General features: G+C 37.8%; 2 protein-coding genes across 6 annotated transcripts; both read right to left on the reverse strand.

Annotated features, from left to right (window-relative positions):
* Positions 1-256: 256 nt before the first annotated feature.
* Positions 257-10,955, reverse strand: LOC114173709 (fluoride export protein 2-like). Of its 5 annotated transcripts, none has more exons than XM_028058266.1 (7): positions 10,622-10,955; positions 8,326-8,810; positions 8,173-8,215; positions 7,656-7,754; positions 6,918-7,110; positions 6,317-6,735; positions 257-679 (listed from the first exon to the last, which is right to left on the reverse strand). In XM_028058266.1, exons 2-7 carry the CDS (start codon positions 8,649-8,651, stop codon positions 464-466), a joined length of 1,296 nt encoding a protein of 431 aa, XP_027914067.1. In that variant the 5' UTR covers positions 8,652-8,810; positions 10,622-10,955; the 3' UTR covers positions 257-463. The 5 variants fall into 5 exon arrangements, with proteins under 5 accessions (XP_027914067.1, XP_027914065.1, XP_027914063.1 ...); XM_028058264.1 differs by having other exon boundaries at positions 8,138-8,215; positions 8,355-8,753; positions 10,622-10,954; XM_028058262.1 differs by having other exon boundaries at positions 8,138-8,215; positions 8,355-8,810; positions 10,622-10,954.
* Positions 10,956-21,350: 10,395 nt separating this feature from the next.
* LOC114174392 lies at positions 21,351-22,889 on the reverse strand. Its single transcript, XM_028059232.1, has 4 exons — positions 22,476-22,889; positions 22,340-22,391; positions 21,842-22,097; positions 21,351-21,762 (listed from the first exon to the last, which is right to left on the reverse strand). The coding sequence occupies exons 1-4, from the start codon at positions 22,887-22,889 to the stop codon at positions 21,351-21,353; spliced, it is 1,134 nt and encodes a 377-aa protein (XP_027915033.1).
* Between the last annotated feature and the right edge of the window lie 2,099 nt (positions 22,890-24,988).

Genomic DNA, 24,988 nt, shown 5'->3' on the forward strand with positions numbered 1-24,988 from the left:
TAGAAACAATATCTCTTTAAATGATAAGAATCAATATTAGTAATTGGAATTGATTTTGTACTCTGATTTGTTAATGATTAGAATCAATATTATTGATCTAGATTGATTTTATGCTCTGATTTGCTTTGATTTGATCCTCATAATGTGCTGCTATCATGACCAATTCCTTCCTATATTGTTCATTACAATTAAGGCTGAGACTGCATTGATATTGCAAGGCGTGAATATAAATACTAAGGCAATTTGGACACACAAATTTGACAGGGTTCATAATAGAATTAGAGCAACACTGAGTTGTGCAGGTGCACCAAATATATTTTGTGAAGACTTCGGTTGCTTAAAACCTCTTTATAGAGTAATAGACGCCTTACTCTTGTTTCTCTCAACTGTTATATATATAAAAAAAGGTTGTAATGATACTTTGATTTAGAATACATGAAGTCACAAACTATATGCATCAATGTCAAACCCCCTTTGTCCAAACTGGGACACAATATACCAAAATTCCAATAACAAATGAGATACATATTGTAATAATGGCATATGCATAAGCTCTCCAAGGATAGTTACTTTCTCTCATTGCATTAAACTCAACAGCAAAAGTAGAGACAGTACTCAAACACCCTAACAAACCAAATTGAGTTCCTGATACAATAGTATCATAGTCTCTAGTGTGTACCTGCATAGGAGAAATAAATATCGCTTTTGACAAACAAAATCATAATGCATATCCTCTCGGTTTTGATAGATATTAGCATATAACGCCAGATTATAAAAAATGAAAAAGAAAAAAAAACATTTAAACCAAAGGAGTAGTAATCCAACATAATTTTGTTAAAAGTTAAAGACAACTACAACAACTTAGTCACACTATCTCATTAATTTAATGGTATGTTGAATCCAACTTGGAGCTTATGAGTAGTTTTTGAGATTAAAATGAAAGCTATGCAAACATCCTTTGTTGACAAACAAGTCTTTCTCTGAATAAATACTCTCTATATTCAAATTTGTTGTATTTTGCAATGAAGCACTCCATGGTCCTTTTATAGGCCATTGGACATGACCCTTCAACTACATTCATTAATCAATACTAGACTCACTCTCAACCTTTTGCAATCTCCTAGACAATTAAATTAACAACTTCCAACTACCCACATTTAAGTTTACCCAACAAAATCCCCCTGTAAACTTAAATGATCTTCTTGTCCTTCATTCCGAGTATCATCTTGTTGTTCTCGAACAGAGAGGATGACAGCAGCTGTGTAAGCATATTTGCAGCTTGTGCTCGGCTTTCGACGTGCTCCAACTCTACATTTCCTTCTTTCACTTGTTCTCAGATGAAGTGAAAACGAACATCAATGTGCTTGCTTCTCTCATGATTGATCGGGTTCTTTGCCAATTCAATGGCTGACTTGTTATCAAATTGGATCACAATCCCCTTTTCATGCTTCAATTCCAGTTTGCTTAGAAGGTTTCTAAGCCAAACTGCATGGCAGACACTCCAGGATGCTGCAACATACTCGGCTTCACATGTTGACAGTGTTACAATGGGTTATTTCTTTGAAAGCCAGGTGAACGCCATGCTCCCCATGAAGAATACATATCCAGACGTGCTTTTTCGGTCATCGACATTTGTGCACCAATCACTATCCGAGTAGTCGACTAGTCAATAGTCATTCGTCCTAGTATACATCAGGCCAAGTGACACTGTTCCTCTCATGTACCTTAGAATTCTCTTTAAGGCCTTCCAATGAGTATACCTCGGTTCCTCCATATATCGACTTGCTATTCCAACACTCAGCATTAAATCTGGTCTGGTATTTGTAAGATACTTGAGACTTCCAATCAAACTTCGGTATTTGCTCGCATCAACTCGATCTCCATCTACATATTTAGAAAGTTTTGTGCCCGGTTCCATAGGGGTGGAAACTGGGTTACAACTCGTCATCTTAAACTTCTTCAAGACCTCCTCAGCATACCTATCTTGCGACACAAAGATGTCGTCCTTCCCTTGAACGACTTCCAAACCAAGGAAATACTTCATAAGACCTAAGTCAGTCATCTTGAACTCCTTTTCTATCACTTCTTTAAATGCTTCAATCAGCTCGACATTATTCCCCGTGAAGATAGGGTCATCAACATAGAGGGCAATGAACATCACATATTCTCCTTTCTTCTTTATGTAAAGAGCATGTTCATAAGGGCACTGCTCATACCCATTCTTCTTGAAGTAAGTTTCGATTCTTTCATTCCATGCTCGTGGAGCTTGCTTCAAGCCATAAAGTGCCTTCTTCTATCTTAACACTTTCTTCTCTTCGCCTCTTCGCATGTATGGCTATTCAACATATACTTCCTCCTCCAAGACTCCATTTAGAAATGATGACTTCACATCCATCTGCAAGATTGTCCATCTATGTTGAGCTGCTAAGGAAATCAACAGCCTAATTGTTTCCATTCTTGTCACTGGGGCGAATACTTCGTCATAGTCTATTCCTTCCTTATGCTTATACCCCTTCACTACGAGCCGAGCTTTATATCGCTCAACTTCACCTTCAACATTTTTTTCTTCTTGTACATCCACTTTACGCCAATAGGTCGAGCTCCTTTAGGCATATTGGTTAGCTCCCACTTGTTTTTGCATTTGATTGCTCTGATCTCTTCATTCATCACCCTTTACCACTTCTCCTCCTACACAACCTCTTCAAAGCTTAAGTCTTCTGAATTTGCCAAGAAACATACAACATGTACTTCGTCAATGGAGTTGTATATGTCTTGCAAGCTTCGTGCTCTAGGGTGTAGAGGTTCATCTTCTTCTAGACTCCTTTTTCTGAGTTGTTCCCCTTCCACTCGCTCTCTTCATCAATTCGAACATCTCGGCTCTAATCACCTTCTTTTTCAACCATTGCTTTGAACCTTTTAAACACTTGGAACATCTCAGATTTCTCCTTAAAAAAATACACCCATGTTTTTCTTGAAAAAACATCTATGAAAGAAATGAAATACATTTTCCCACTAAAAGATTCAGGGGTAATTTGTCCACAAATGTCTGTGAGAATTAATCTGAGTTGTTCTATGCCTGGTACTCGGTAGTCCTCAGAAATGAGGTCCTCGGATGCTTCTCGAGCATTCACTCTTCACAAAATTTCTTTTCAAACTCCACAGTTGGGAGTCCTCACACCATCTCCTTTTTCACCAACTCGGCCATCCCACCAAAATGCAAGTGGTCAAACTAGAAGTGTTACATCATAGCTTCATCCTTTACATCAAGTTTCAAGCACCTCTCTTGGATTATTTTCAAGTCCAGCTTGTACATCCTATTCTTCATCATCTCTACTCGGGCAATCAATCGATTTGACTTGTCTTTCAAGTATAGTACTCGATCTTTCATCAGAACCGAGTAGCCTTTCTCCATCACCTGGCCCATGCTCAATATGTTGCTCTTGAGATTGGGTACATAGTACACGTCTCTGATTTCTCCAACTCAATTGTTCTTCTGTAGGTACCAGATGGTACCGTGGCCTTTTACTGGCACCTTTGATGCATCTCTAAATGATACGTGTCAAGCCTAAACTTTGTTGAGCTCCTTAAGAAGATTCTCGTCCCCGCACATGTGGTTGCTTGCTCCTGTATCAAGGTACCAAAATGAGTTGTTAGAACAACTCGGACTTAGCTCGACACTTGATCTCTCGGACATCATTAATACTCCTTCTTCCTCAGCATCCTTAGAAAGGAAGTTCATTTCCTTCTTGCTTTCAGATTGGCAGTCCTTCGCGAAATGTCAAACCTTCCCACAATTGTAACATTTAACTCTTGAGTAGCAGTCTTTGGCAAAATGACCGTACTTACAACATTTGAACCATTAAACTCCTAAGTTGTTCGACTGACCTCCTCAGCCTCTACCACTATGACCTCCACCTTGTCCTCGGCCACACCAATTTCGTTGGCCGACCTGTTCTTGACCTCTTTCATATCCTCCTCTGCCTCTACCACCTTGACCTCGAGTGTTCTGAGTATAAGGAACCTTCTTCTCCCTAATGGTTGCCTTTGCTGGGAGTGCTTGATTAAGCGACTCCTCCTTCTTCTTCGTTCTTCGCTACTCATGCGCTTCAAGCGACCTAGCAAGCTCTTCCACTGAGAGCGCTATCAAGTCCTAGGATTCTTCTGTTGCGCAAACTATATTCTCAAAGTCGTCGGTTAACAACCTCAAGATTTTCTCCACCACTTAGCAAGCGGGCAGCGCCTCTCCATTTCTACCGAGCTGATTCACTACGGTCTCAACTCGGGAGACGTACTCGGCAACCCCTTCAGCTTCCTTCATCCTCATCCTTTCAAGCTCGCCTTTGAGAGTTTGAAGTCGAACTTGCTTCACATGGTTATCCCTTTTATATGCCTTCTCCAGAATATCCCACGCTTCTTTTGAAGACATCACATTTGTTTTCTTCTCAAAGTCGGACTCATCAATAGCTCAATATAGCACGTACATAGTTGTTTTGTCCTTTGCCCATGTTGCTTTTAACGTAACAAGCTCGGGTATCGTCATTTCTCCAATGTCTTATGGTTCCTGGTGCCCATTTTCGACCACCTCCCATACTTCTTGGGAACCAAGGAGAGCCTACATCTGCAGGCTCCAGTTATCATAGCTGACACCTTTTGATAACTTCGACAGAGACATGCTGTTAGCTAAGCTGGCCATCTCGATCAAACTCTCTAACTCACTCAAACACTCAGGCTCTCAAGCTCTGATGCCAATTTGTTGAGAAACAAGTCTTTCTCTGGATAAATATTCTCTATATTCAGATTTGTTGTATTTTGCAATGAAGCACTACATGGTCCTTTTATAGGCCTTTGGACATGACCCTTCAACTACATTCATTAAATATAATCACTACCTAAACCACAATTAATGAACTCTATTGCATGCTTAATCAATGCTAGACCCATTCTCAACCTTTTACAATCTTCTAGACAATTAAATTAACAACTTCCAACTACCCACATTTAAGTTTACCCAACATCCTTATATAAATATTTAGCAAAAGAAATGTAAAAGGAACATCATACTCCAACCTTAACACTATGTCACAGTAGTGTCCAAGCAAACAAATCGCTTGAGCAATCAACTAACATTCAAGTTTCATTGAGAAACAAACACGCTACTCAAGTGCCCAAATGGAAGCTCACATGAGGAATGACTACTACAACATTATAAATAGGACTTGTTTTTGTGATAGCTCATATGATTAAGAGTTAGGAGTTTAGAATTTCTCTCTTCTCTTATAGTTTAGTATTAGAGAGTGCATGTGGTAGAAAGAGAAGTTGGAAAATGAAACTTTTACTTACTTTAACGATGTGTATTTGCATACAAGTAATCATATATCACTATTTTAGATTTGAATGTATTTGTCTTTCCTAATTAACTATGAATTATAATTTAGCGTTATCTTTGATTTGATTTTGATGATTTAATTATTTTTAACGCTTAACTCTGTGATAAATTCATAATTTTTAATATAAAATTCTAAAGAAATATATGGGATATGATCTTTAAAATTGGATTTGATTAAAATCATTTCAATATATTAGCTTCGTAGGAATAAGTTTTAATATATTGTTTTGTTTTGTTTTTAATGTTTTAATGATGTAAATTCACTCAATATGTTAAGACACTAGAATAAATTTTAATATCTTGATTGATTATAATGATTGTTTACTATGGAGATATTTGTGAAATTTGCAATGAACAGGGGTGGTAATGAGATGGGTACGAGTTTGACTATCACGTTTCCATCGTCAAAATAAAAGTTCATCTCAATTATCGTCCCAAGGGTATGGGAGTTTTGTCCCATTTCACCTCATTTTACCTGCGCTAATATCCTATCAATGAGTTACTTAAGAAGTAAGACACAAAATCAGTATGTCATTGTCCATGTAAAATTGTAGGAGTCCAATCTCAAACCTAATAAGACATTTACTACTTTTTATACTAAAACGTGTTGAAAGAAATGTAGAATTATAGAAACAAAACCAATTTACCAGTAGAGGTATGTCTAGCTCTCAAATCTAATAAGAAACACATTATGATTGATTAAAATTAATTGAAAACTATAAAATTAAGAAGTTTTATCAAATTAGACATAAAAGCCACAAAATTTTGGAACTTCAAATAAATTTCAATCAATGACAGAGATTGTGTTGAAAAGAGTGTATTAAATAGTGTTTCCAACATTTCTCAACTAATTAATTAGCTTAGAAATTAGGTAATGCAGTAAAATATGAGTGGTGGCATTGGAAGAAGAATAATGAGAAAGAAACTTACCGCTTTCTTCAATGTAGCAAGTGCAGCCATAACAAAAGCAGCAGATACATTGGCAATTAGAGTCCCATATGGAATCCATTTGAGCAACCCTGCTTTTCCTAAGCCACGACCATTGAGCCGTGCTAAGAACCATCTAATCCACACACCTATTGGTCCAACCATGCAAGCAAACCACAACTCAGCAGCACTGCCACCATACCTGAACTCAGCCTTTACTAATACACCACAGACACCCCATAACATTATTAAGATCACCAAAAACATCATCAAAATTGTCAGCTGACGGCTATTGCTGTCTACTCTGGTGCTGATAATAGAGCCATCACTTCCAGCTCCACAACTCAGCTTGCTAAGAAGCCACCTGAAACCCTTAGCAGTTTCAATCCCAAATATGATGGAGAAGGCAACAAGAAATAAACCTGAAAATTTCCAGTAGTAAGACCAATTCAATTTTTCAATGACCCAAGTTGATGGATGAAATAGAAACCTACCTACTTTAGATGGTCATGAATGTATGTTCCAACCAATGTTAATAATTTGCCTATGTAAGTCTTACAATAATTTCTCTTGTAAAGCACTCTTGCTCATCACACTTATTTACCTACTACAAATCCAAGCGAAGCGAAAAGCCAGTGACCAGAAACACTGAGTTCAAGCATTTTTTGATTCCAACCACTGAAGGTTGTAAGGCTCCCTAAGTAGCCAGTTGTTATTGCTATGGCTAGATGCTCCGACACATTAGATATGTCTCCTTTGAATACAACACCAAACCATCCCATAAGAAATGAACCTATCTGGAATAAAACGAAAAGAAAATTGCATTACCAAGTTATCTGAATCAATTTCCTTTTTAATGAACTTCAAAATGGACTCAAGTTTCAGGTACACCTAAATAACAATTTCAATTTTTATTTCATTGATTATATTAAAGGAATACCAAAACGAATTTGCAACTCCATTCCATAAATAAAGGACTTAAGCAAATTTAAAATATCTGAAATTAACTGTATTATAGGAAGATTTATCAAAAAAAATTTGTTGCATATTCTGCAGATCAAAGATTTATAAGTGGGAAATCATCTTCTGCCATGAGAAAAGGAACAACTACTTGGTGTTCAGAGCATATAATTCCTGTCAGGACCAGCCTCTAGCTTTAAAGATGGCCCGAAGTCAGATAATTCTTTTTGGTTAAACATAGAGGATTCTTTTAAACCTGTTATTTTAATGCCTGAATTCATGTTCTTGCACAAATAATTATTCACTGTTGGTATTTGTGAATATGACTTAATCTGTATGTAACTGATACAAAAAAGTTATGAATCTGGAAAAGAGGACGCACCATATTAGAAGGAAGGTCAAGGTAAAGCAGAGTTTGGTTGCTTGTCACATTGCCAACCCCAGGGCCAAACAATTTTTGCAGTAAATATCTTGTCAAGACCTGCATAGTATCATGACAACTTGTGCGTTACAAAATTCTTGAGGATAACTACTGCACGAGTCCTAACATGAAATTTGACGATAAAAAGGTTATAGCAGTGCTAATTCAGACTGAAAACATTCCATACCCTCCAACTTACAAGCAAAATAAGTATGAATTAAGAAAGCAGCACATATAAGTTACACACTCTGCATGGACAGTACTGAAGAAAAACATTACACACCAAATACTTTTCAGCAGCTTCCTCGTGAAAAGCAGATGGTAGACCAAAGTATTTTACATCAACTGAAAAAATATTAACACCATAGCAATTCTAATGCAGCAATGATTTTATCATCAGTATATGTGAAATTTCAAGGAAAAATGTTAACCATATATATTACCCCAAGAATTCCAAAAACAGCTAAATGAACCATACATGAAGCATAGTCCAGCAATTTCGGCAAACCTCCACGAGTTTCCTGAGAGCAAATAACAACGTTAAAACACTAAAGCAGCATGAAATGGCATTCAATAACAGATACGGTAAATTACATTAAAAAAGAAAACCAAGAAACCAACAACCTCCTACCCGATATGAAAGTGTTGAATAGAACTCACATGATTTATGGCTTCAGAGTCCACTATTGCACCTGTTGAAAGAGTGGAGTTTGGGTGCAATATTTCCTCCTCTTCAGTTGAAACAACAACTTCATTTTCTTCTGGCCTGATGTCAAAAGAGAAGTGGGTGCTACCACTCTCACTGTGTCTGGTGCTTGGAAGAGCTCTATCCCCAATATCTCCAGCCTCTGAAACCCTCTCACATTCGTCATCATTATCTGTATGGTGGCTTATATGACTTGATATGCTCGTTGAACGCCTTCTGATCGAAGAACCTGTGCAACTTAGTCTCTCCATGTGTAACAAAAACAAGGTCCTTCTCACAAACACATGGTCCTCTTCTACTCGACTACCACCATAAACTGCATTAGTGCATCCAAACCTTGTTTGTTTTGCTCCCTGTTTCACGGAATCTAATTGGATAAATAGGTACTTGATGACCAACTGAACAACAATCTGGTACACATTGAGATATGTAACAAAAATTACTCTCTGTTTCAAAACAGAAATACAATACAACCAATCAGATAACACCATTTTCTTGTTTTAATAGTTAAAAATGAACAATTTCCACACTAACATAAAGAAAACGAAACAAACACGTTGTAGTCAATTTAATTCAGGATGATGCAAACATGCTATCTACCCACATGATGGTTTATGATTACAAGGATGTAAACATATTAAAGATATCAAGGCTTTAAAAATCGCTTCATGGTTGCAATTTAACCGCAACATTAAGGTTTTAAGAACTTTGCAGACAAAATCGGATTGCGTTGCAACTTTAATACTAAAGATTTACAAAAAAGTTGTGACTAGAATTGAAATGTAATTAGGGAAACTTCAAAAGTCAGGATATTGGAAGTGTCACTGGAATTATGCATGGACCAGGGCTACATTTGAAGTTATCGTTGAGCATACGCAATCCGCAAACTAAATTCAAAAGGGATAACGAATTACTGACCTAGACCAAACGAATTAAAACCCACGTAAATGTTAACCAAACCAAAATGACGTAACGTAGGAAATTAAGGAGATTCTTACCTACAAATGTGAATCAAGAGCTTGCTTTGGATCACTTGGATGTGAGTGACGTGTAGGGATGTCAAAACGGGCCAGCCCGGCCCGTTTTGACCCGGCCCGATTTTGGCCCGATTTTTACGGGCCGGGCCGGGCTGGCCCGCAAGGGTGAAACGGGTTACACTTTTGAACCCGGCCCGCAAGCTGGCGGGCTGGCCCGCGGGCTTTTTTCCATATGTTACATTTTCAGTCCAAAATCAGATTTCAACAAAATTATTGCAACAAAAACAACCCTGCAGTATATAATATAACTGATCACAAAACAAACAACCCTACAATATATATAAATGACATTTTGCTCTCTGCAAGTCATCAAGACACTGTTGCAACATCAATAACAAGTCTGAATTAGAGTACTTTAGGCATGGAGCATTACCAAAGTGCAAACAGTTACATTAAAAAAAAACAGAAGCATTAATTATGGATGAGAGGTTGTATAATTTGTTTGGCAACATGTGCTGCAGAAGCATCTAAACCCTCCAAATCAATAGGAGCATCTTCTAAAATCTCCCCATCATCAAACCCCGGTAGAGATGCCTCAAACAAATTAGAGTTCAGAACAGTTAAAAAGGAGGTGGCATTATAGTTCTACATCAAATATACTGCAGTGTATAAGCAAATTTCAGTTTAAGTTAATGCCAAACAACTCAATCCCAGCTTTGCAAACACGGCACATACAACTTTGCAACTTGGTACTTTCTATCATATAATTCAATCATTAATGAAGAACATATTTTTGTCTCAAGGATGATAGAACAATATGAAACAGTGGCAGTATTTATTTGATCACAGTGCAACGATGAAATACATGTTCTCCACATATCTCCAACATGATTACAGATAAACAGACAAACAAAGAAAACAACCACAACTATCAGCCTATCACACAGTCAGATAAAAAATAGTAACACTAGAAAAACAAGAAAAAAAGAAATGAACATCACCACCACACCAAAACGGCAGCAACTACTACGAAATTGAAATTGGGGGAAAATTTAACCAACAACAGCACAACAATTATGATTCACAGAATGGGTCCAATCCAAACAAGGACAAATCGCAGCAACAACAACCACACATACACCATAACTTCCAATTACAGGAAACCAATTTTAGGGTTACGAAAATCATAAATTTAGGTTACAAATTGAAAGAAAAGGGAACCAGAACGCAAATTACAAACAAACCCGTGTTCGTGGTGGTCGTGGCGGTCGAAATCGTTCGTCAATCACAGTCCGATGGTGGCGCTGCTGCCCCTGCCAGCGACGTGGTGGATGTCACGGTGGAGGAGAAAGGAGACGCCGTGAATGGCCTGCACTCTGCCTTCGTGTTTCTTGGCCAGCGACGTGGGTGGAGGAGAAACGAGGGTACTCTCTTCTGGTTTCCCAAAACGCGGGTGGTGGAGGAGGAGGAGAAGAGAGTGTGAGAGGAATGAAGGAATAAGTCTGGCAGTGGCAGAGTAGAGAAGAGACTTCAAGAAAATTAAACACTCCACCCACCTCTGCTGCTACACTGCACGTGTTTTTTTTTATTCATTAATTTATACGGCCCGCGGGCTGGCCCGTTTTGGCCCCTGGGCTGACCCGACAGGCCAGCAGACTTGACGGATCGAGCTGTTATGGGTTGGCGGGCTGAAATTTTTGGCCCGGCCCATGTTTTTTCAGTCGGGCTGGCGGACCGGTCCGTCGAGCCTGACCCATTTTGCCATCCACTGACGTGACGTGATTAATAATAAATAATAGAATGTGCCTCCTCTGCAAATAAATTACACTTTCCTAAAGATATAACATTACATCGTTTTTCTCTGCAATGTTAAATATTAATATTAATAATTATTAATTACTAACATAAATATTATAAGAATTAGAGGTATACATTATATTTATATTTTATTTAATATGAATTTTATTGTAAGAAAGAAGATAAAAATGTGAAATGAGACTCGATTATGTAAAATAAACTCGACTAAGGGTATTTTCATTGCACAGTCATACACAGAGTTATAAGTTTAATATCGGAATCTTATTTAAAATGTAGTATGTTACTATGACTTAAAATTAAAAATGAGGTGTTGATTTGAAATAAGACTCTAAATCATAAGAATAAAAACTTGTAAAAAAAAGTCTTAAAAATGACATAACACATTTAAACCTACAAAAAGTGATCTAAATTTGAAAATAAAATATAAATTAAACCTTCAAAAAGAAATTTAAATTTAAAAATGTATTTTGAAATAAATAAATAAATATACTTCCATACCTTAAAGCTACTTACCCCGGACCTAGTGACTTTGACAAACCATCACGGCCTCCATCAAACCTTATCGGAGTAATCTCTTCTGAGGTTCAGCAACCACCACAAAGGCTCCATGGAAGAGACCGTTTGAAATAAAGATTGAACGGGCAAAACTGGAATTCCAAAGTTTGTGAGGGTGCAAGTAGAAATTGATGGGATGAAGAGAGGGTAAGTGAAGAAATAGCCCGTTTTGTTTTTATAACAATAGAAAATCGATGTGATAAACACTACTTCTCCCTCAACTATAGCCCCTCTCGTTATGTTTATTACATTACTCTCCCTTGGAGAACAACCTTGTTCTCAAGGTTGAATTGGGGATAAGCTCATTTTTAACTCTTCCATCGGTTCCCATGAAGTAGAGATGACAAATAAACCCACCCCTGTGGGTATTGTCCGAATCTGTCTCCGTTTTGACGGAAATCCCGCATTGACTGGGTATGAGTATGGGTATGGGTATGAGGAATATGGAGATGTACATATCCCCGCCATAATACCCGTCCCCACCATATCTCCATTCTCGTTTAAATTATTAAAATCTTCACAATTAATTAAGTAATCATATATATATATATATATATATATATACTTTCTATTTTTTATTTCTTCTAATTATTTGGTTTGTATGAAACTCATTTGTATCCAATATATTTTTCATCTTATCATAAATCTTGATGTAGTTATGTTAAAGTGATGTATGTAATTAAAATTTTTTATGTCTCACATTTGAACATTTCTATTATTTTTTAATATTTTTATTTATTGTATATTTTTCTTTCACATGAGAATTTTTAATACTCTCAATTTAAGTGTTTAATAGCATTTGTAAAATTTTGTGATTTCCCCATTTGTAAATAAGGTTGCAAGGTCGGAATTTGAATAGTTCTCTGCCTCGTTGATGCCAAAGTTCTCCATGTATTGATGTTTAAAGAGAGAAGGGAGTGGTTGGGTTTATTAGGCAAGTAGCAGTGTGATAGGTTGTGGTTGAACTATTTTTGTATAATGTTGGTATATACAGGGGAAGTATCTTAGGAAATGTAAGGTGGGTTTTTGAAACTATTTGGCATGCTTACCCAATAAAATTAAGAAGTATTTTTTAGTTGCAATAATGCATGTGAAATTATTGATTTAAAGACTGAGTCAACCTGTAAGACCCACTATTTTTAAATAATTAATTAAATGGGGGTAGTGGGAGCCTTTATGGAAATTAATGCTAATCTTCATGATGTGGAAAAGTACTAGCTCAATTGGTTGAGAGTACTTTGATTGTGTAAAAGGACTAGAGTTTGAGTCTTATGTATGTCAATTGTGTATTATTTAATATTTTAGTATTTTTTTAAGATGTGCTTGGGCGTGATAAGTAAGGATATAATCTTTGATGTATGAATATTACCATGAAATATGACATGGTTGAGTTGGTTGGTTGTGCACTTGAATTGCAATTGTGTGGTGATGGGTTCAAACCTTGGCTTGGACAAAATAACTTTCATTTTTTTGTCAAAACCCACTTTGGTATGGAGGTGAGGAGACGCAGAAACCCTAAGAGGCAACTATGAAGGGCTAAAAATCATGTTTTAATAGTGAATCAATAGTCTTAATTTCTTTTTTATGAATTTTCGTTTTACTACATTTAATTCCAATTAAGGCATGATTAAAAGACCAAATAAGGGAGAGAGAGAGAGAGAGAGAGAGAAAGAAAGAGAGAGTTAGTGAGGCTGCCATTGAAGCATAAAGTGAGAGAGGAATTTCAGAGTTGCACGACTGCGGAAAGGGAGAAGGAAGTGTTGCAAGGAGGAAGAACAAAGGAGTTAGTGTGACTTAAGGAAGGATTCAAGTTTTGGCAAATTGAGTTGAGAATCCAGGTTAGGGGAGTTCCACTATGTGTTTTAATATGAATTAGATGATTGCGTGATATACTTGATGACCTTCATGCAATGCCTGTTATTTTCGCAAGCGTTTCTTCGTATTTCTGGAAATACCCAAAAACCGCCTGGCGGCATCGAATGAACCGACAGGCGATGCATGCCACAAAACCCATTTTTGGGTGTTTCCCTATGAACCACCTAGCGGCAGTGAATGACTCACCAGGCAATGCTAACTAGTTGGCCAGTTGTTTCCATTTTGATTGTGCTATGAGAATTGTGCTGCTTGAAATTTTGGTACTTGCTTAGAATTACAAGGTCGTGTATTTGCTTATTGTGTTTATTGGACTGAGATTGGATGTATGCGTGATGTGTTTATGAATTCGTGAATGAGTTTGGGGATTTAGGGTTCATGTTGGGGTTGGGATGAATAAGCATGGATTGGGCAAGTGATAGATGTGTGGGTGTTATAGAAATGATGCAAATATGAATAAAGTATGAACCTTATATGACATGTGCACTTGAAACTATATCAATATGATGATGAATGTTGCAATTGGAATTCTTTGAGGTCACTAAGGGTGCGGGAGAAACCTGGCAGAACTCAGATTGTCACGCACCGCCTGGCGGCAATCTAGGTGCAGAGGATGTCTTGAGATGATTCTGCGAGTTATATTCCTTGGGATTCACTGATGAATTTCTTCGCGAATTAGGTTAGTTGGCAGGGGTCTTATTCATTGGAAACAAGTGAGGCAGTAAAGTTTAATGCCTGTAAGGAAGAGTTGTAAGACCCGAGAAAATTAAATAGTTAATTAATTAATTATTTAATAAATACATGTAATAGAAGCCTTTAAGGAATTTAATGCGGAGTGCTATGATGTGGAAAGGTACTAGCTCAAGTGGTTGAGAGTACTTTATATGTGTGAAAGGACTTGGGTTCGAGTCCTATGTATGCCAATTCTATGTTAATTAATTTTATGCATTGTTTTTATGTTATATATTTGAACGTGAGACGTGATAATATAATCCTAGAATTTTAAGAATTATCACAAAACATGAAGTGGTCAAATTGGTTGTACACTTGATTTGTGATTAAGGGGTTGTGGGTTCAATCCTTGTTGAGAACTAATTGAACACTCTTTTGCCTCTTTTGCCAAATTTTATTTTGGTATGGATGAGAAGGGTTAGAAAACCTCAGCAAGGGAAATTAGAAGGGTTGAGAAACCACCATGTTAATGAGAATTGATGCTCATTAACTTCCATTATTGATAAATTCGTTTTTTATTTAAATCCATGAAATTAAGCTAGGAAAAGTTTGGTTAGAAGGATTTTGGAATTATCATTAAGCAGAGGGTATTGAGAGTGAGTGAGTGAGGGAGTGTTCTTGAACGTGAAAAGAAATAGGGGAAAGCTAAAATTCGTGCAACAAGGAAGGAAGGCTCTTGGACATCATCAAGAAAGGGTTAGAATATTAATTGGAGTGCGAATTCCAGGTAAGGGGAGTTGTTTTCGCGTGCTTTTAATCGTATCTAGTGTATATTGCATTGTGTGACTCCTTTTGTATGAAAAATTCCCCCGGTCTGCGCCATTTTTTGCAAGTTTTTAGGGTTTCGTTCAGAAACCGCCTGGCCAGGTGCCGCATCAGTGTTAACCCAGTTTCGGGTTCTATGGCATGAGCTGCCTGGCAGCGAGACCAAACCGCTAGGCAATGCTTGTTAGTTTTCACGGGTTTGCCGTGTTTGTGTGAATTTGATAAATTGCTGAGTTTCCAGTTGACTTTCTATATTTGTGTGATTGTGTAATGCCATGATAGTCCTGTTTTTGGGGTGCTTGCGATCATACTGAGATTGTGTACATGAAGGGTTTGTATTGAGGCTAAGAGGTTATTGTAAACCATGGATTTAGGGGCGATTAGGAGGTGATTGGAATTATATAATGCGTAAAGTATAATACTATTAAGAGTGGGTTTAGAAAATCATGTAAGAATGGTTGTATTCTATTATAATCAGAAGTTGGATCAAATTCTGGAAAAAAATGGATGTTGTCGTAGGTACAGAAATCTGGGATTTTTACCTAGGTACTGAAGTATCGCTTGGCGGCATCTGATTGGCCGCCAGGCGATAGTGGGTGTTTAGGGCTGTTTTGTGAATTTGTTATAGGGGCTGTAGAAGAGTGGATCAGTGAATGGAATTAGGAGGAAGTCCCTATTGGCTGAATGATAAGGATGGAAGAATAGGGAAGTAGTAATGATATGAGTAGTGCATGGATTTGGGAAAGTGTACTTGTGATGCATTGATGTCTTATAGGTACCCTAGTGAGGATAAATAATCTGACATGGGAGTATAGTGGAAGAAGATGATAACTTAAATTAATAAGTGGGTTATATGATTTTGTGTTTTGGCAAGACAACTAATAATCGTGGAATAATGAAGGAATATATCTATTTATTGGAGTATAAGAAGTGGAGAGGATTAGAATTTGGGAACAGCGGGGACAAGGAATTATTCTAGTATAAGCTCTATAACGACTAAGATGGTGATTGAAGTTTAATTTCGTTTCATTAAGTGTAAGTACAATTGGGTGGATTAACCATGTGCTTAAGCTTAATTTAGCCGTTAATCATGTATAGAAAACTTGAGGAATGAATGATGAGAATACATGGTTCTATGGTTATGAGTGATAGATAATTGAATTGATGGTGGGATGGTTTGGAAATTCACATGTTCTGGGAAACAAGTGTGCAATGCCATTTTTCGAGTAATCTAGAGTGAAGAACATACCAGTTTCGGGTGTCAAAAACCAGCAGGAATGATCTACTGGTATGGCGCCTGGCGGTATGTTGAGGCCGCCAGGCGATAGGACCAATAGGGAAGCCCAACATCGTGTGGCGCCTGGCGGTAAGGTGGAACCCGCCAGGCGAGAGACCTACAACAGGGGGTCTGGAAGGGATTGGCGCCTGGCGGTGCGGGCCAGACCGCCAGGCGGTCTGGGTAGATTTCGCCTGGCGGCGCTTAGGCTGCGTCAGGCGATAATGTTGTTGTTAATGGTTTTCGTGTGTGTTGTTTTAACGCAATGATGCGATACTTGATTCGGGAGATGTTGTGCCATGAGCGGGTAGGTTCATGGATGGTGGTGAACATGTGATGATATGAGCTGGGAGGTTCATATCCAGTTACTCTCGTGAGGGGATACGAGCGAGGTAGGTTCGTATGTTTCGTGCTCACACTTGAGAGATGCTGCGTGCGGGGAGGTATGTAGCTGGAGGATCACATGTGTTGGACTACGGGCGGGCAGGTCCGTAGAGCAGGACTACGAGCGGGGAGGTTCGTAGAGTAGGACTACGAGCGGGGAGGTTCATAGAGTAGGACTACGAGCGGGGAGGTTCATAGAGTAGGACTACGAGCGGGGAGGTTCGTAGAGGCAGGACCACGAGCGGGCAGGTTCATGTGAGCATCATATTCTTGAGTCCAAGGCTAACAAATTATGTGATTTAAGGTTGGGGGAGTAAGGTTTTGGCTAAGAACTAATTAGGAGTAAATAAGATGGGTGTCTTACTTATATGCTGTTATTATATATGTTATTTCTATTTTTATCAGCTCACCCTTTCTGTTTGTGATTGGTGATGATCGTATGATTCGTCACACGGGAGCGGATGATGATACAAGTGATGCTGAGGATGCTCAGGCGACAGAGTGAGGGCAAGCTGGGATTAGAGCTAGGAGATTTTTTTACTACATTTTATCATGTTTTTAATTATGTTAAAGGATTTTGGAAGTTGTAATAATTTTATTATTATTACTTTATAAATGTTGACACGTTGTTTTGAACATTTTAAATTTTCCATCGTTTTGGGAATAATAATACTGCGACGTTTTAAATTCTTTTTCCTTTTATTTATTTTATTTAAGTAATATTCCCTAGGGATGTTACAAGAGTGGAAGGGAATCAAATGCATAAAACAATTAAAAGGGTTCATAGACATAATGCGATGCAATTGTATGTTTGAACTGTGATTATGTGCCTCTCGAATGTTGATCAATAATGGAGATAATAGGTATTCATTCATAAAATGATGTAGCTATGATTGTTCACATTATATCAAAGTGTAAAGCTCAACTGGAATAATGAAAACTGATGTGGAGTGTAACTAATGAAAAGTAGTCAGTAAGGCACCCAGAGTTGTTGAGGCAACTGATTAAGGAATGGTTCGCTAGTAGCATGATGATTGGGTAGTAGAATGTATCATAGTTGTTTGAGGGAATGATAATTAATTTGTGCGTGAGTGATATGTGTGTATTGCTTGGTAGACATAGCATGATGTCTGAAATATTGTGAGTTTTGCTAAGGTTGATGTATTGTATAATTGGGGTCCCTTAAGATTGGATGAAAATGCTAAAAACCAGTAGCTTTACGCTACTGGTATGGCGCCTTGCGGCGCGAGGCGAGCCACCAGGCAATAGGTTCCTAAAACAGTGGCAGTGGCCACTGGACGCGCATGGCGCCTAGCGGTAGGAGGGGTGTTCCTCCAGACAGTGACAGAGCGGCAGGGGTACTGTTTGGCATTTGGTGCCTGGCGGTGTGAGATGCTCGCCAGGCGGTCTAGAACCAGATTCCGCCTAGTGGCGTGAGGGGCGCGCCATGCGGTTTTGGTGCAGAGTTGGTGCGCGAGAAAGGGTTTCTACATAGCTTTAGGTGATGTTCATGATGCGATTCTTTAGCTGGGGGCCCAGTTACGAGAGCATCTTGTATTGGGGTAACACGTGGCCACTCTAGGTTGTAGCCTAGTGGTTTAGGAAATCCAGTGGAGTGTGGAGTTGTGGCTCATACAGCGAGGTTTCAAATGATTGCCCTCTTCAGGGCATCTGATAGAGTTTTTGGTAGTATGGGAACAACTACGAACTTAGGTTCATTTTGGGGAACTCCACTTGGTGTCGCGGTGAGAGGTCGTGGCAAAGTTATTCCCACGTGTGGACTATCAGGTGGTGGCCTATAGTCGGAGGGGCGAGTAGACACTCGTGCAACAAAGGTTGATCATTGATCTCACCTAAAGGGTATAAAAATGATAGACGTCTAATGCAAGTGTTGGAAGTGAGGAACTAAGGAAAAAGAGAAAAATACTAACCGGGGTATAATATTGAAATGATGTATTTATTATGATATTTGTTTGGTTTATTTAAATGAGTTCACCCTATCTGTGTGTGTGTGTGGCGATGATCATGTAACTTGTTACATGGGAGCAGATGTTGATGCAGGTGAGCATGCAGATGCGTAAAGACGGAGTGGGGATCACTATGGGACAATTTACTAAATTTTATTATAGATTTTCTTTTGTAACATTTCTTGTTTTGGATGGTTTGGTTTTGTAATAATTAAACACTACGGTTTTTATTACTATTAAAGCGATGTTTGAAGTTTTAAATTTTCCCGCGTTTTGGGAAATTGTTGAGAATAAATGAGGATGTTTTATTAAATTTAGTTTTGTTTTATTTTTAATCAGTAATTTTCGGCTAGGACGTTACACAACCCATCTCCCAATACATGTTTAATTGAAGTATACTAAAAGCTGACATCTTTGGCACACTTATCGAATAATGATGAGAAGTCTTGCCTTTGTGGCAGAGTGCATGTGAAATTATTGATTGAAATATTGAGTTAGCCCATCTCCCAATACACGTCAGATTGAAGTCTAATGAAAGCTGACATTTTTTGCATGCTTACCCAATAAAGCTAAGAAGTTAAGTTAGATAGGTCATAGTAAAGTCTAATCAAAATTGAATTGTGCGTGGAATGATTTCCAAAGAAGGGTCAAAAGGGTTTTCATGGTTGATAGTGCATAATTGATTATTATATTATATCGCCTTGTTCAAATGTAATAATGATTTGTTTATGTACGAGTCTTTTGTTACTGGGTTGTAATAGTTTAATTAATATGAACAAAATGTTTTAAGAAATTTATGACCATTATTTATTTGAACAATTTTTTTCACTTATCAAAGTTAGTGAAAAACACCACTGAAAACCTTAATTAAGAGTGAAAATAATTACATGACTATGACTTTTCCAACCTTCAATGTGGTGTTTGGAATAGTTTAAAATTGGTATAATTAGTCATAACGTACCCAGTTTCGTCCCAATGTGTCTAAATGGTACCTGCTTTTAACTTTGCATCTACTTAGTACCCAAATTAGTTAATTTACATCAATGTGGTCCATCTCGTTAAGTTTTCAAAAACGTCGTTAACAGAGTAGTGATGTGGCATTGCAGAACGGATACGTGTCAATGAAAATAATTGTACAGTGGCAATTGGTGCAGTGGCCGGGAAGCTTATTTGCTGCAGGGGTAAAGTGGCTGGCGAATAGGGAAATGTCGTGTGGTTTTAGTCATCCATGGTCATCTTGTTCGTGTGGGTCACATAACCACAACGTTTCTTCTCCTGCTACTGTATCTGGGTCAGTGGGTGGAACGCCACTTTGCCATTGCGGGAAGATTGCAGTGTTAAGAGTTGCAAGAACAGTGAAGAATGGTGGGAAACAATTTTGGGGGTGCCCTCACTGCAAGGTTTGATATGTGACTTTTATTTTCATTTGGGTTGAGTTTTGCTGTTCAAAATCATGTTTGCTTTGATTTTTGTTAACAGCGGACTGGGAGTGAAGATTTCAAAGGCTGCAATTACTTCAAATGGTGCACTGAAGATAATGGGGATGAAAGAGATGCAACCATTGCTAGACAGAGCCAAAGAATACGTCAACTAGAGAAAGAGTTGATTGATTCTTAGAAGTGGCTGATGTACTTATTTAGGATAATTGGGTTGTTAGGTTTAATTGTCATCTTTCTTCTGTGTGTATTGATAAAAAAATAGATTAAGGATTCATTGGTGAATATGGTTTGATGTTCTTGTTTTGTAAAATCCGTGAAGGCTTAATTTTATGAATGATTGAATATGGTTTGTATTTGGGTATGTATTTTGTGTTCAATGAAGTTGTAACGAATGGTTATTAAATGAATTGGAAGTGAAATTGTTAGTGATGAAAAGTGTGTTCAACTTGTGGTTACATTTTCAAATTTAATCTTCTGTAATTAATTGGATGCATATAGAAGATGAACCATAACAGGTGGTGGCATATTCATTTGACATTCATAAATTCTGAACTATAGATGGATGAAAATGCATTCATTAAAGAGGAAATGGATATCAAGTGCTAAGTACATAAGCTGGGCATATCAAAATAATTTGTCTTTCAAAATAAGCCCAATATAAACCAAGTAGTCAATTACAAATTACACTTTAAAAAGCAAAAAGAAGGTCCAAATTCTTCAAGAAAAAGAATTCAGTTGGTGGATCATGGCTTCCATGTTGGGCCCCTTTTAAATGCCAATTTTGGTCTCAGATTTGTATGTGGAGGTGGTGCCTGACTTTGTTGTGTTGCACCCGGTTCAAATTGAGTTGTTGGAATGGTTGTTGTACTTGGTTGTTGAATTGGTTGTTGTGGTCCACTTGATGCATGCGATCCAGGAAGAGCTTCTGTTGGGGGCTGAATTGGAGTATCATTTGCTGCTTCAGTTGTGGACTGTATTGGGGGTTGTGTTCCAGGACTCTCAGTTGGTGCCTCAGCTAGTGTGTGAATTGGTTGTTTTGTTCCAGGACCATGTGTTGGTGGTTGTGTTTGTTGACTACTCCCAGTTAGTGGCTGAGTTTGTGGATTAGATGGTTGTTGAGTTGGTGGCTCCTTTGGGGCTTGTGGACAACCATTTCTTCTATGACCTATAGTCTACATATCCCGCACCTTTTTCTAGGCCCACCCTGCCTCAGTTGTGTAGAATCTTTGCGCAACTCCCAACTCTCAAGTCTTCTCTTTTTTTTAAGTCTCCTTGGCAAGATCCTCTTTGGTGGTGGCAAAACATCAATATTTGAATTCATCTCCCAAACATTAGGTCCATTGACTGGATATATCAATGGAATATATGTTTCTTCATATGTTGATGTCAAAAACCAGTGAGGTATATGTTGTTCTACATTAATATTGAGGAACCTCACATCAGTGAGTGAGTGGCAGCAGGGAATTCCCGTGATTGTCCATTTTCTACATGTACACTCCAATTTGTCTAGGTTCACCACGAACTTGTCACCAGTCATGGACATGTGGTTAACATGAAACAATTTTTCTCCAGCCCAACTACCAAAAGAACATATAACAGTTAAAATATGAAATATACACATTAAATAACATCATATTTTATGAAAACAGAACTAACCAAGGTATCCAATATTTTGTCTTCTCTAATTCGTTATCCAATTTGTTTTTGATTTTGGGACAGAGGGAACCTTCAACCTTTTTAATGTTAACTCCATTTTTGGCCCATCTCTTCGTAAGATAAATTCGAATATCTTCCATCATGGTGATGATTGGCTTACTTCTTGCATTAATGATTGTACTGTTAAATGCCTCGCTCATATTGTTGATAAGTGTCACATATTGCTTGCCTTGTGAACCTGGACCTAGACCAAAATCTGTGACACCAAAACAAAATCAGTACATAAAACTTAATATTGTTCAATCAGAAAAGCATGAATAACTTGCCTTGGAGGAATGGAAATCAGATGTTTAAAGGCATCTTCATTCAACTCTTTCATGTCTCTCATTGTGGCCTCCCATGCTTGAGGGTGAGTGGTTGCAGCTACCTTCTATAAGAGTCTTTTAAGGTTTTTCCCAGGAAATTTCTTGCGGAAATTTGCATATATGTGCCTTACACAGAACCTGTGTTCAACATTAGGTATTAATTCTTGTAGTGTTGGTAGTAGTCCCTGTATAAATTAAAAAATAAATTATGAAAGGTTGCAGAAAATATAGTTGAAGACATTAATAGTAATGCTTCTAGAAATGCTTACTTTTTCTTGATCAGACATGAAGGTTATTCCCTTGCACACTTCAACCCCACCAAGGTCATCCACCAAGAGCTCTAAAAACCAACTCCACGTTTCTTTATTCTCGACTTCAACAACACAATACGCCAAAGGAACCATTTGATCATTACCATCTCTTGCCATAGCTGATAATAATTCCCCAACATATTTGCCTTTTAGGAAACATCCGTCCAACCCAATGATAGGCCTACAATTAACAAAGTTGTCCTTAGAAGCCTTTAAACACACATACAGTCTTTTGAAAGTTTTCTGTCCTTCATTATCATCTACGTTGACCTTCACAGTAGATCTAGGATTTGACCTTAAAAGTTCTTGGGCATAGTCATAAACAATTTTATATTGTTTCCTAAATGACCCTTCCACATTCTTGTATGCCATTTTTTGCTCTATGGGTAGTTGCCATAGAGATTCAAATATTCCATTTTCTTCAAACTTTGTTTCGAATATTAGTAAGTTTAATATCAGGAATATCTCTTATGTTTTTTTCTAACCTTTGACTTAACCATTTAGATGTTATCATCCTGATATTAAATTCCCTACTACAGGTATGTTCATTTATAATTCTTCTTAGCTGCCAAGTACTTTGAGCAGCCTTGTATGCACAATAAGCATACCACTTACATGTTCCTTTTGCCCCTAGACGCTTGACACAGATCCTTTGTTTGTCATTTCTAAAAATTTTTAATTTCCTTCCATTGTGCACACCATAAGTTTTTATGGCTTCTACAAACTCCTCTTTTTCTGTGAAGTATGTCCCCACCTCCCAGTTGTAGCCTTCCATACTTTTGGGCATTGAAAATATCCCAAAGTTTCCATAACTATCCCTATCATCTCCAGAACAATCACTGTACTCAACACTATTCAAACTTTTAGATGCCCAGTCAATGTCAGATAAGCCCTTATCAACTGCATGATTATTATAACCTCTAACTCCACCAAACCTTCATCAATTTCAATTTCTACAGCCTCATCAACCTCACCTCCATGTTCCTCAATTTCAATTTCTACAGGCCCATCAACCTCACCTCCATGTTCCTCAATTTCAATTTCTACAGCATCATCAACCTCACCTCCATGTTCCTCATTTATTGTCTATACAGCCCATTGAACCTCACCTCCATCATCCTCATTTTGAACCTGTACACCCTCCCTCACATCACCCTCAATATTACCCCCAGAATCACCCTGAACATCACCCTCTTCCACAACAAGATGATATTCTAACAGATTCACTACCTCAGCTTCATCCACTTTGTGAACCACATACAAGTGTACCTGACCATTAAGAGTGGCAATATTCACCATATGACATGCCCCTCGATCATCAGACAACAACTCTAATCTACCCTCCAAAAAAGATCCTCCACCCATTGCATACCACATCTCCTTCACATTTGCATAACCCATCTCCCTCAGAATACCCAAAATCTCGAAATAGCTCCATCTATCTAGGTCACATGCCAAAATACTAAATTGTCCAACATATTGCAGTGACCCATTGCTCTCAAAACTCCCTCCATGATGAAACACAACTTCGACATGGTCGTCCATACCAACAATAATATATCTATAGTACCCTGCGAAATACCATTTTACCCAAACAAAGAAACAAATATTATGTTTTCATACCACTATCACACCGACAAAAGCATGAAAATAGACAAAAGCATCACGGGGGACTACTTTTCGTGCTCAAAAAAACATTTCATGGACCACCACCGTCAACGAAATCATAAAAAAAGGACAACCACCGTCAACGAAATCATAAAAAATTACAACAACACCGCATAAAACCATTAAATTAATCCAAGCACAACATTCAACCACTAACCCTAAACCCCACCATCCCAAAAACAAATAATTCAATCAACGACAAATAAAAGTGGTTTGCGCACCTGGAATCCCAAATAGCTGCCAATTTGATGTCAATTACACCATCAATTTCGTCCATAACGCACGAAATCGCCAAAATTCATTAAACCCAAACTTCACGATACCCCTCTTCTATCGAACACAACCTTCCAGTTTTGTTTCCAATTCGTCCCCTTTTTGTTTTCAATTTCCTATTACGCATCACTGTTCCACATCACACACCACTCTCGTGTCATGTAATAAATTTTTTTCCCACTTAACTGGTCAACACAGTCAGACGTTATGTTATTTAACGGAGTAAACGAAAAGGGACCACATTGATGCAAATTGACTAATTTGGGTACTAAGTAGATGCAAAGTTAAAAGCGGGTACCATTTAGACACATTGGGACGAAACTGGGCACGTTGCGACTAATTATACCGTTTAAAATTTTATAAAAATTGTTTTCTCAAGTTTTTTCTTTTTTTTGCTTAACAAAATGAAATGACTTTGGAAGGCAAAAGAAATTAGTTTTGGTTATAAAAACACTATCAACAATATTAATTAAGAGTAAAAATAATGACATGATTGCAACTTTTCTAGCCTTAATCATGGTGTTTGGAAT

The sequence above is a fragment of the Vigna unguiculata genome, chromosome 2 (assembly GCF_004118075.2).
Source record: "Vigna unguiculata cultivar IT97K-499-35 chromosome 2, ASM411807v1, whole genome shotgun sequence".
In the NCBI taxonomy this organism is placed as follows: domain Eukaryota; kingdom Viridiplantae; phylum Streptophyta; class Magnoliopsida; order Fabales; family Fabaceae; genus Vigna; species Vigna unguiculata.

Coding starts and splice junctions, on each gene's coding strand:
- LOC114174392 (XM_028059232.1), bottom strand. CDS start 22,889: ATGGCATACAAGAATGTGGAAGGGTCATTTAGGAAACAATATAAAATT. Junction 22,392..22,475: donor TCATGTCTGATCAAGAAAAA/GTAAGCATTTCT, acceptor TAATTTATACAG/GGACTACTACCAACACTACA. Junction 22,098..22,339: donor TAATGTTGAACACAGGTTCT/GTGTAAGGCACA, acceptor TTGGTGTCACAG/ATTTTGGTCTAGGTCCAGGT.
- LOC114173709 (XM_028058264.1), bottom strand. CDS start 8,651: ATGGAGAGACTAAGTTGCACAGGTTCTTCGATCAGAAGGCGTTCAACG. Junction 7,111..7,655: donor TTGACCTTCCTTCTAATATG/GTGCGTCCTCTT, acceptor GTTTTATTCCAG/ATAGGTTCATTTCTTATGGG. Junction 6,736..6,917: donor TTCGCTTGGATTTGTAGTAG/GTAAATAAGTGT, acceptor GGAAATTTTCAG/GTTTATTTCTTGTTGCCTTC.